The sequence below is a fragment of the Ammospiza caudacuta genome, chromosome 9, assembly GCF_027887145.1.
Source record: "Ammospiza caudacuta isolate bAmmCau1 chromosome 9, bAmmCau1.pri, whole genome shotgun sequence".
Lineage (NCBI taxonomy): Eukaryota > Metazoa > Chordata > Aves > Passeriformes > Passerellidae > Ammospiza > Ammospiza caudacuta.
In genome coordinates, this window is record NC_080601.1 from 34,417,539 (window position 1) to 34,429,881 (window position 12,343).

The 12,343-nt window shown below is 39.9% G+C and overlaps 1 protein-coding gene across 6 annotated transcripts in view; it reads right to left on the bottom strand.

Annotated features, from left to right (window-relative positions):
- Positions 1 to 1,345: 1,345 nt before the first annotated feature.
- ATE1 (arginyltransferase 1) overlaps positions 1,346 to 12,343 on the bottom strand; it is a 67,712-nt gene continuing 56,714 nt past the window's right edge. For all 6 annotated transcript variants that reach the window (XM_058810486.1, XM_058810483.1, XM_058810485.1 and 3 more), the window contains one exon: positions 1,346 to 4,419. In XM_058810486.1, the coding sequence (XP_058666469.1) occupies positions 4,241 to 4,419 (179 nt within the window). In that variant the 3' untranslated portion in view covers positions 1,346 to 4,240. The remainder of the gene's footprint in view (positions 4,420 to 12,343) is intronic.

A 12,343-nucleotide genomic window follows, 5' to 3' on the forward strand; every position in this document is an offset into this window, starting at 1 on the left:
AAGTACAGAAATCTGATGGGAATAGTTCTAATAAGGAAATGAATAAACATCAAAACAGTAAAACATAACCAGAAAGAATCCAGCCAGAAAGCTTCTGAGCTGCTACTTGTCTGAGATCAGCAGCAAGGGCATTTTCAGAGTTCAGATTGTTCTGTATTAGTACAGAGAGCATTAATATATGCTGAACTCAGGCTTACATGTTAATTTAATTAATTTCCATTCTTATTTTAATGCTGTTAGAAAACAAAGCTCTCACTTTGAGATGAACTTTACCTGTACTACAAAATGTATATAGTAGATTAATTTCTAGAAGACTTTTAGAAATCCACTGACCACAATTAGCTACATTTAGGATGAGTTACTATTGTACATCTGCTCTTGCCATCCATCACTGTGACTAACTTAAAAAAACTGAAATAATTTGGAAAATGCAAAGGTAATTCAGCATTTTACACTCACTGTGACTGAAGGTGCAGCTCTATAAATATATTGGTAGAAGATGTGGCTACAAAATGCTTTGGGAAATGTTGGTGATTCCCTGAAAAGTGAAGATTTCTGCCCTGAAAATTGCCTCCATCCACCCTTCCATATGCAGAGAGACATTAAGGCTTGGGTGGAGAGTCTGATCAGGACAGCACAAAATCATGTCTGGGGGATTATCTGGGAGAACCAGGATGAGAAGGAACTCAAAAACATTGGCTGATCAGGCTGGAGCTTCAGAGTGATCCCCTGGCAAAGAAATCCACAGAATCTGGAAAAGATTGATGGATGTGGAGCCCACAGGAGCGACGGAACAGAAAAAGTCCCACCAACATTTCAAGCCAGGCTGGTGCTGGGCTGTGAGAAAAGCCTCCTTCAGGAATCCAGAATTAGCTGGAATTCTGCCTCATGCAGTCACAAATGATGCAATGTTTGTAATATTAATGTTAATGTTTAGTTATCTTTATGCACACAACCCAAATTTCTGTGTTGCTGGTTTGACTCCATAATTCAGGGACAGGTTTTTGTTCAACCAAGCTGAACTCAAATAAATAGCTGGTCCTCTCTAGCCTCCATTTGTGAAAAGTCTATTTTATTTTATTTTATTCTACTCAGAAAAGAAGCATCAATTATATTTCATGCAATCCCTTCATTAATCTGGCTGGCTGGAACTGAAACTTCATTCCAAAACAGGTCATGTGTTTTGGACATGATTTTAAACTTGCAAGTTCCCTCTTCTAAAGGCTGCAACCCTTTGATGGATTCTTTGATTTTGCTGTTCACTGGACACTTGGTCAATCTCCAGGATAATGAAATTCCTACAAACTAATGCAGAAATCACATTCAGAGCTATTATTTCTTATAATAATTCACAGAGACTGGAAATAACTTTATTTTCTACACTTGCAAGTCAAACAGGCCTGCTAAAAAGCAATTACAAACTCAACATGCAGGTTTTGAATTTACTGACAAGTGTTGATACTGGACATGTGTAAGCTTCCCATTTCTTTCCAACTAAAACAAAAAATGCCATTTTTTAGCACTGGTCACAATTCTGCATTTTCTTATCACCATTTTATGCTTGTTTATCAACAGATGACAGAACAAGGCAACCTTACATTGGAGATGGACTCTCACAAACCAGCTACAGACAAAAAAAAACTTTTATAAAATATTCTGTGCTAAGTTAAATATCTCTAAATTCAGTAATTGTCAATTACAATATATTAAATAATATTGTAATAGTGGTGAATTTTCAGCTCCACTGAAGTCACAGGCAAAATTTACAGAATTTCATCCTCAGCCTCTGTCTCCCTTCCAAAAACAGGGATAGAGGCATCAGTCCTCAAAAATACTGCCCCAGCTTCCTTCTAAAATAGCACTAAAGTGAGTCAGATCTCAGCAAACCACAGGAGATGAACTCAGTTTGGAGTTAATCTCGGCGCTGCCTGGTTTTGCTTTTTAATATAAATCCATATTTGAGTAGAGCAGGAGCCCAGTGTGCCGTGGGGCTGCAGTGCCAGGGGGGTCAGAAGGTGAAAGCACCATTTCAGACTCACAGGAAATGCTCATTTACCCCCAGTGCCCACACCAAGGACAACCTCAAGCTGTGCTCGGGTTTTAGGTTGATACTTCTCTCCCTTTCCTTTAACTCCAGTCCTTACAAGCTCCCCGAGAGAAACAGCATCAGATAAAAGTCTAATCCAAGGCATATCAGTGACAAATATGGGCACAAAGAGATGGAACCCTCAGTGGGGACACTAAGTCTGCTCCCTTGAAACTGAACAGAAACTTTAACTTCTCCAGGAGCCCATCATTAAATGGCTTTGATAACCTTTAAGATTTTGCAATTCATAGTGAAACTCCTCAGTGCCTGTTAACTGGTTTTGTATCACATAAAAAGGTTTCCTCATTTATTTTGGTTGCAAGCCATATGGGCATCACCGCTTTCCAGCACACTGTGTAGGCAGAAAGTGTTACACTGTTTAACAGAGTGGTAAAAGCATTTTCTCCACAGAAAGGAATTATTCATAATGATCTTCATGAGGATTATTCAGTGCTTCTCCCCATGGCAGGAGGCTGAGGTAAGGCATGGACAAAGCAGAAGAAACAGTGCAAAGAAACCTCTCAGTACCAGGCCACAGATAAACACACACCAGATTTGATGCTGACGTGAATGACCATTCTGGAAGCAGATCAATACTGCACAGCCCAATTAATAAAACAGAAAATGACTTTTTAAAGTTGCTATTGAAGCTGGACTATCAATAATATTGCAATATACACTAATTTCATATCAAACAGATATGAAAAACAAAGTTAAACCTGCATTGCACTTGATTCCCCAGTTCTTACATCTGCTCCACATAAAAATTAATGATTAATAATAGTGGCCAAGTGTTTAAAATTAAATCAATGAATCCATGAATGACAGGAGATGTAACCCTCACAGGGTAAAACTGAATTTGTTTCCTTTCTGGGAGAAAACCACCCATACATCCTTGAATAAGAATCTTTGTTCAAAGGCTAACAGGAAACTCCAAGTGGATTCAAGGTAAATACCAGCCCCTGTTATCCAAGAAGATAAGAAGCACAAATGCATTGGTAATGTTACAATGTTGTAATACATTACTGAATTATACAACAGTGTTATTTCCCCAAATTCCTCCAACTTATATGACTTAATGGGGACACAGACAACGCTCATATATGAGATAATAAAGTGCTTTCATAAAGGATCACAACTTCCTGTGTTTCCAACAGAAGTATTTACTAAAATGTTATTAAAAGTGTTAACCCATGAGCTGCTGCACCAGAAACAAAACAGTCAGTAAAAAAGCTGGAATATGGTATTTAATTCCTGTACAATTCTACAGAAAAAAAAAAGCACCTGCAACAAAACCCAGCAGTGGTACCTTATGTCTTGTTTTTGTTAGCATAGTTCTGAAATGTGCACTGAGAGCTGCAGGATAACCCTCCCAAGCTCTATTTCACATCAGCCACGTGCATTGAAATACCCACTCTTGTTAGACAAAGGATAAGGCTTATACCAAAAACCACTGTGCCACTTGGCTGCATATCTTTGGTATATTTATAGTGCAACTGTTCTGCTTCTTCTCTGAAGGGAAAAGTTTTCCAAAGCACTGCATCCCCTGCCACGAACTCCTACACTCACTGGGACCTCTGACACTGACTTACTGCTTTAAACAAATGAAGAATGTGCAGTGAAAATAATTCCTTCCTGTTTTTTAAACATACTGCTGAAATAAAATGGCATCATGCTGGGAAGTAATAGCACATTTCAGTCCTCTTGCAAGATTTTAGGAGCATACAAATGTGAGCACAAATTTCACAGCAATTTTTAACAACAGATACCCAAGGTGCTATTTGAAAACATCTGTAACTTAATGATTCTTGATCTAGATTTAGTCAACCTTCATCTCTACAAAAAAACAAAAAAAAGACACCTGTTTTTCATTTTGCTTAGATACTTAGAATTATTCATAATGCATAGAAAGGCTAGAACTACTTAATTAAAATATACTGCAAGCGTGTTTTTCTAAACTTCTATTGCTAAAGCCTTGCTGTAAGATTTACTGGAGCTGGCCTTTACACACAGCACCATGTATTGACACAAGCCTGGCTATATACCTGTGTTTCAGCCTGTCTGAGTGGGCACACCAGCACACGACTATGGTACACATCACCCAGGGGCAGTGCAATGAAATGTGGAGCCATTGAAATGCCATCTCGTGGGGCTTCAGCTCCTGAACAGCAGCATTCTCTCTGAGCAGGTCTGTCCCACCAGGCTGGCATATTGCTGGACACTGGCCTCATCACTGGGCCCCTTCCTCCTCTTCTTGTACACGCTGTAAGGCATCACGGTTCTCTTGTGCAGCACCCTCACCCTGCCCAGCTCCTTCAGGCGACCTTCATCGACTGCAGAGGCAACCAGAACACAAAAAATGTTATTTACAGCACCTTAATTTATGCCCCTAACTTCAATATGCCTAATGAGAGCTGCATGAAGGAAGAGAAGTCATCTGCAGATAGATGGAAGCTGAGCTGAGCTGCAGAGAGTTCTTGGATCGTGGCTGGCACCAGACCCAGCCTGCAAAGGAACTGTGGCTGCAGGGTGTGGAGAGGCAAATCCTGCATCACACATTTCTCATGGTGATGGATGGCACTTCTGAAAACACCTCTACTGCTGTATTTAAAAATTCACATTCATTTAGTGCTCCTGGAGCCAAAGTCAAACTCCATCTGGGAAAATCTCAAACAGAACTGACCAGGGGAGACTCGTCATTACAGAACGCCCTGCAAAACCCACCACACCAGCTGGGACAAAGGTACTGTAACCAGCAGGAAACCTCAGGCTGCTTCCTTGGGTAAGCATCAGGCAATAAACCACATTCCCAGGTGAAGCTCCCTGCCCTCCAGCCCCAGTCTGCTTTTCCCTCAGTTATACTGGTTGTGAGTTACATTTTAGGGGTTACATGTCCTCACCTAAGTCTGATCCCTGAGCTCTGTGGATCAACAGGGTAAGCAGTGCAAGAACTCCCTGGGTGGGTACAACACAATTCCTCTTCAAAGATACACACACCAAAGTTAAATATTTTTATTTCCTTCACATACAGACCCCTTGTGCCTTAATTTATGCAGAATCATACACATAAGAGTGTCACTGGACAAGTTAGGCTTCCTTATTTTCATGAATCCCATTGATACTCCTACTGCTGAACAATACTATATAGCTGCTGTGTGTCAGAAAATTTTGCACTACAGTGCTAGAAAACTCTTTAAAGAAACTCAGAGAACATGCCACACACCTAAAGGCCACTGCAGGATAAATTAGTAAAATTATTACAAAATAATAGGAAAAGAAATCTTGGACTTTTCTGAACTTTAGGTTCAAAAAGTCACCAAGAAGAGTCAACCTAGAATTAAAACATCAGTTTGAGAATCAGTTTAAGCATCTCCAGTAATAACAGAGATGCTTACTGGAATGTCAGTATTTTGCAACATGAACTATGCAAAGACTTCCTTTTGGACCTTCTTTCTGCTTTTATGTTTTAAAGGAGGCCATGAAACTCTTTTCTGTGCAAGACACTCTGAAGAACCTGCCCCTGTTCATCCACAGAAATGGTCTGTAAACTCTTTTCCTGCTGATTGCCTGAATTTAGTATGTGAAACTTAATGAAGGCTGCTTTACCAAGTTTGGAATGACTTCATTACTTTTATCTGTGTTTTGATTCCTGACATGAAAGCACAATGTGTTTCTTAAGACTTAACTGGGAAAACATGGTTTGAAGGAAGAAAATCTGAGTAGCACTTGCTAAGATTGTGCTCCCCACTAATTATTGTTGGCAATTGCTTTAGATAAACACCAAGTCAAAAACACTTTATGGCTTTCTCTCCCTCTTTGAAATCCATCAGGTTTTTGATGTGTGGCCAACACCTCCCTGATATCCCAATGGGTTGGCTGGTTTTACCACCAGCCCTTCTGCCTCTTCTGTTACATCCTCCTTGCTGAGAGTTCACCAAGGAAAAAATCTGCAAGTTTAGCTTCTGGAGGTGACACAAGTGTAAAGGTATTTTAACTTCTTCAATTGGAAAGTTTCTATTTACTGCAGCTCTAGACTGACTCCCAGTTTGTGCCCTGGGATGGACTGAGGCCAAGCTGAGCCCTCACAGCTCTGTGCCAAAAGCACTTTAGAGCTGGTCCATACTCACTGATACGCACTGATTTCAAACGCTCCCAAAGCCTGATACTGTGGGTGAGTTCATCTCCTGGCTTGCAGTGCTGCTGGCCCCACATCTGATTTCTTTGAGAGACTAAAGCTACTGTACCTTGGTTTCACTTCCTGCCTCAGCTAAACTCTGTTCTTGTTCAGCATTTGTGCCCTTCCTCCACTTTTACTCCTTGCAATGAAAAATAACATTCCAAATTTCTACAATGATTACCTGTTCTTCCACTGACTCCCCTCAAAATCAAAGCTTTAATAACAAAAATAACCTTCTGTAAAAGTACTTAATGTATGTAACTTAAACTCCATCTGTAAAAGAAACCTTTTACTGAGATGTTAAGTAAAATAATCTCAAGTACACAGTTAAGCTTTTAGAGATGGCAAATAGGAACTTGTGTCACCATTATAACAAATCTGAAAGTCAGAACTCAGCCACCTTTCAGTTGCTGCTGGTCTGGAGGCAACATCATGGGAATTCAGGAAACTATTCCCTTTAAACACAATTTAAATATAAGCAGAATAAATTTAAAGTAATTTAATGGAAAATAAAAGCAGATTGGGCTCTGGCACACTTTAACAAAGAAATTACTCTCCCAATAAGAAAAATTAAGTATCTGCTCCTGCTGAGTGGCACATGGTAAAATCTGCTTTCTATTCAAAATTATGCCAATTGAACTCAAGCAGGCCTTCCCTGTGTGGCTGATGCTGGGATACAGCAGCAATCACAATTCAAAATGAGACCAAATGCTTTATTGTAAAAAGCTCCTTGCTGAAAATAAGAAAAAAATCCCATCCCTTTAAACTTTAGTGAAGAAATTTTATTTAGTGACTTACATTTCCCTGACTGATCAGATAGTGGAACAGTATATTAGAGCAATTTTAGTCATTTCTGTAATTACTGAATACAGTACTGTTACCACTAAAAAGTTTTTTAAAAGTGCTTATTTTTCCTCCTCACACTTTCTCATTTTTCACTCTCTGAGCTGTTGATTTATTATAGTCTACGAAAGAGACACTGTCATTTGACACAAAAAATACACAAGGTTTCATCCCTTAATTCAGTTACATCTATCAGTATGGTCTGGATGCTAGATAAACAAAATACAGAGCAATCAATTATGCAGATTGAAAGTTCCTGTAAATTTAGGGAACTGGGCAACTGCAGCTGCCAACTGAAAATAGAAATATTATCCTGTAAGTCTCAGAGTTAAAAACACAGGTGAATTCTTAGTGAATAAATTACCTGTCACTTCTTTCTTTTCTCCTCTATACTCCTAAAGCAGCAAATTACTTATGCTGCAGTTGCCTGTTGAAATTTGAATATAGGAGAGATTTCACTTCTAATTCAACCTTGCCTCTGTGACCCCATAAAGACTGCAGAGAGGTGTTAAAATGTTCTGTTCCCAGCCCCAAACCACTGCTAAATGGAATCCACACAGGGAGGATTTCCTCTCTGAGGACACAAAGGGTATCTGTAAGTTTTCTCGGCTGTTTAGGTGGCCTGGAAAGGCCCAGGGATGGCCTTGAAGAGCCGACGCTTCAAAGGACGAGGAGAGACTTCTGATCTTGTCTCGGTCTTGGTGTTTATTAATTGTTTATCTAAAAGATTTTCTTTCAGCCCGACAGAGGTCTGCACAGCAAGTCAGCCATGGGCACACTCCCGAAGCCCCCGGGCAGTCACTTATCTTTATACCCGAAGTTACGTGTACAATATTTATCATTTTTCCCCAATACCTTCTACCCTTATTAACCGGTGCACTTTTAGTAATGACCAATCCCAAAGTGCCACCATCACCACAGAAGATGGAGGCCAAGAAGAAGAAGAAGAAGAGGGCACGCCCCAATTCCTCCATCTTACTTCTTTAGACCCCCCTGTACAAAAATCCTAAACCCTGTGTTTTACACTCTAATTAACTTATCCCTTCACCATTCACCCAGTGAATTCCTCCCAGTCCTCATACAGGCATCATCTCCTGTGTAGGATCAAAGTCCAGCCACCAGACACTTCTGGCAACATTCCAGGACTCCCGAGCCCCCCAAGGGTGGTCTCGGCCTCTCTGCACCTCCGTCCTGAGGTGCTGAGATCCCACAGGTATCAGGCACTAATGCCAGCAGAGAGCAAAGCAGGGAGCAGGAGTGACCCAGAGCCTCCCATGCCATGGGGTGTCTGGGCAGGCTCTGGGCTGAGCTCCTGACCCAGCTCGCACATCCACCCTCACCTAAAGGTAAAATGGTAAAAATTTGCTTTCTATTCAAGAAGGGAATTTGCTTTCTATTCTAAAGGGCAGCCTCAGCCTGCACTCACCCAAAAAGGCTCCCACACTCCAGGGATGAGGAGGAACATGAGCAGCAGGAAGCCAAACAAACTCCTGTACAGCCCAGTCCTTATTTCTCTGCACAACACAAATCAACTTACCCTTAAAACTACAAGCTCCCTCCCAAGCCAAAACACCATTTGCAAATGCTGATAAGCATTCCTGCTGAAACACCAGCATGAAATAAGGAGGAATGATTTCACCTTTTTTATTCACAGCAATAGAAAGCTGGACAGCAGTGTACTCTTTAAAGAAATCCAGAATTCCATGGTCTTTTCCTTACAGCTCAGGGGTGGATTAGCATTTTTCTAATGTTATTTGGGGAAGCCCACATCCAAATATTTTTATTCTTCACATGCATTAAGCTTTATTATCACTCCCTAATAGAAGCTGAAGTGAAAACCAGCTCCATCTGCTCAGAAATCTGGGTAAGCACGTGCAAAGCTGGACAAGGGAGACTCGGAGTGCAGAGTGAGCTCTGCAGGAGCCTGAGAGCCAACACCACGCTGAAATAAGGGTGATGGCTCAAAGTTTCTGCAGAAATTATTACTAAAACAGCTTTTTGGTGGTGGCTGAGCTGAGCCAAGCTGGTTTTGATCAACAGTGATGTGGAAGGGCAGCCTGAGCTGCAGCATCCTGTGCTGCTCCTCTTTAGAGCCTTCCTCCCCTTGGACAGACTCCTCACAAAAATGACATTGTTTAATTTCTCTGGGGTATCATCTAGAGATGGAAGCAATCTAACTTTCCCTTAAAGTGCTTTTTTTCCACTTACAAGAAACCAAATGAAGAAATAATTAAAAGTAAAGTGACAAATGTATTGACTTTCCCATTTTCTAAATAGGAGAAAGGACAACTGCCAATTTCCAAGCAACCCACATTAGTCAGAGGAAAATATTTCCTATATCTTCTGTACAGAATGGACTCAGAATTAGCAAGAAGCCTAACTGAAGACTGGTAACACAAGAAATGTGGTACTCCTGCTAAACTCTGAAATTATTCTAAGTTTAATTTTCTTTAAATGCTCCTTCAACTCCCTAGAATCATGAAAGTATTTGGCCATCATCATTTTGTAATTCTGCATCCATACTACACAGAGAACCTGGATTTTTTTTCCTCCACCACAGCAGGATAAAATAGTTAAAGACAGAAAGGAAAAGGCAAAAAACCAACCTAATTAAAAAATTAAAATATTTAAATCTGTGTCATTAACTGAAACCGGTGATTCACTTTAAAAGTAGACAATGAAGGCAACTCACACTGTAAATTAAATTTCCATTTTGCTTAAAAATGGAATCTCAAAAGAATTATTTTACCTCTAAGCATGAAATCCACAGAACAAAAAGTCTGAAGATGAACACTTGACGACTGCTGCATTTTCAGCCCATGGATGTGCTGGGGTTTTGATTTTGTTTCATGTTGCTTGTGGTTTTTAATTTTCAATTTTGAAGCACTTAGGATTTGCATAGCTTTTAAAGATGAACAGAATGTTCCCGTTTTTACAATCAAAGAAAAAAAATTAAATTTACAGGGAGATTAAAAGTTCCATGATACTCAAGCTTTCAAACTAGGTGTAAAAATGGCAAAAAGAAGCACCATCCCTTGCTGGTTACACTATGGTGATGTTAATTTATATGAGGAACACTAAAGCCTTGTTGAATTTTTTTTGAAAGAAAAGCTACATCTGGTTTACATGACCTTGTCACAGTTAATGATCAATGATTTTAAAACAAAGAAACTGCAAAAGGAAGAAACACATTAACTTTTCAAATTTTATGACTGAAACATAGGAGATATTAATTACTGGAAATCAAAAATTATTCTACCACAATCAGAAGCCAAATCTTTCTGACCTTTGAATTTAAGCTCATTTCAATTTAAAGCATAATTTCTTTTGTTCAACAGCAAAGTATAGGATGTCATCCTCAAAACCAAAAAGGCCAATCAGCAATACACATTAATAGTCATATTTATATAAAACAGTGAGCTGAAATGTGCTTTTTCTCATATTGCTTGTTTCAAGCTATACTCATACATTAAGGAATATTAAAGACCCCTATGCCTTGGGGTACAAAAATACTAACTCAAACCAAAATAAGAGTACAGTTAAAATGAAGCATAAACAACACACAAAAAAATCCACTGAAAAGAATTCTTAATTAAAACCAGAAAGCACAAGTCACAAAGGAAGTACAGTAAAATGCTCAGGATATTCTCAATCAGCCAAATCTTTGCAGTTATTCTAACAAAAAATAGGAACTTTTGAGAGCACTGATCAAAAAGAACATGTTTGTAAAGTGTGGCAGGCCCTGGCACAGGTGCCCAGAGCAGCTGTGGCTGCCCTGGATCCCTGGCAGTGCCCAAGGCCAGGCTGGACATTGGGGTTTGGAGCACCTGGGACAGTGGGAGGTGTCCCTGCCATGGCAGGGGTGGCACTGGGTGGGATTTAATGTCCCTTCCAACCCAGACCATTCCATGACACCATTCTTCTATGAAAAGCCAGTACAAAAGACAAAAGTTAGAGATAATGCTTTAAGGAGTTACAGCTCCAAAAGAATGGGAAGAAAACAGGGAAAAAATCTGAAGGAGCAAGAGACTTAAATACTATTTATTAAAAGATCTGAACTGCATAGAAGTGAACGTGGCAGAAAGCAGCCAGAGGATTTTTCAAAAAGAAGGGCGGAGTCCTCATTAAGACTGACATGTGAGGAGGAAAAAAACAGAGACAAGAGTCAAGCTGAGAATTACAAACGCAAACATTGCCATGAAATAGGAAAAATTGAAGCAATTGGCAGTAGCTTATCAGCTAAATAAATCAAATTACAGCAATCAATTTGCTGGCTAAATTAATTAAAACACAGAATCAATTAGGTTCCACGTGAGGAGCTGGGATGATGTCACCAGAGCAGGGAGTGAACGAGGATCCTTCCAGAAGGTCTGACCCTGGCACAGGTTTCCCTGTGGATGCTGGAGTGTGGCTCAGCACATGCCTGTGGTGTCCCTTCCATTGCTGCTCTGTGCCTGAGCCTAATTACAGCTGCTAACTTTTATCACATTTGGAAACCAGTCCCACACGCTCATTGTCCTCAGCACGAAATAAATCTGCACGACTGCTCTGCTCGTCCCACGTTATTGAACTTTTAATTTCTGCTCTTGTGCTCCTAACACCTTCTGCATATGGAAAATGATTCCTACAGGATTTGGCAGTCCTTGCCCTTCCCCGCATTCTCCTGAATCGTCACCAAAAAAAAAAAGTTAAAGCAGAATTATTCTGCTGGAAAATCAAATACCACAATGTTCAAAAGGTCTAAGAGTATCTTGAGCATAAATCCATCTAAGAATCATCTCTTCAACACAAAGAGAAGTTAAGTATGCCAAGATATCTTTATTTTTCAAGGAAAGCCCTCCAAAAAAAAAAAAAAAATCCAAAATACATCCATTTGTTTCACAATCTCTGTGATGGTCATCGTGGATTAACACATTTTTGAGAATTTCGCAGTCCAAGCCAAAGGTTTCATGCACCACACCAGAAGTCAGACAATTGTGCTGCTCAAAGGGCACTGGTTTAGTCTGTACATATATGTTAAAAGCAGATATATTCAAAATATCAATCAATCCAAACTTTTAAATCACAAATATTTATTAAAGTTTGCATTTTCTAACCCACACACCAATTCACGTCATGGCAGCTGCTTAGGACCCACAAATTAAGAGAATAACATTTCCTTTGTATTACAGAAGCACTGCATATGAGGCTAAAACCCCATGCCAGTCACTTCAATTTAATCCAAACACAGTAAAAAG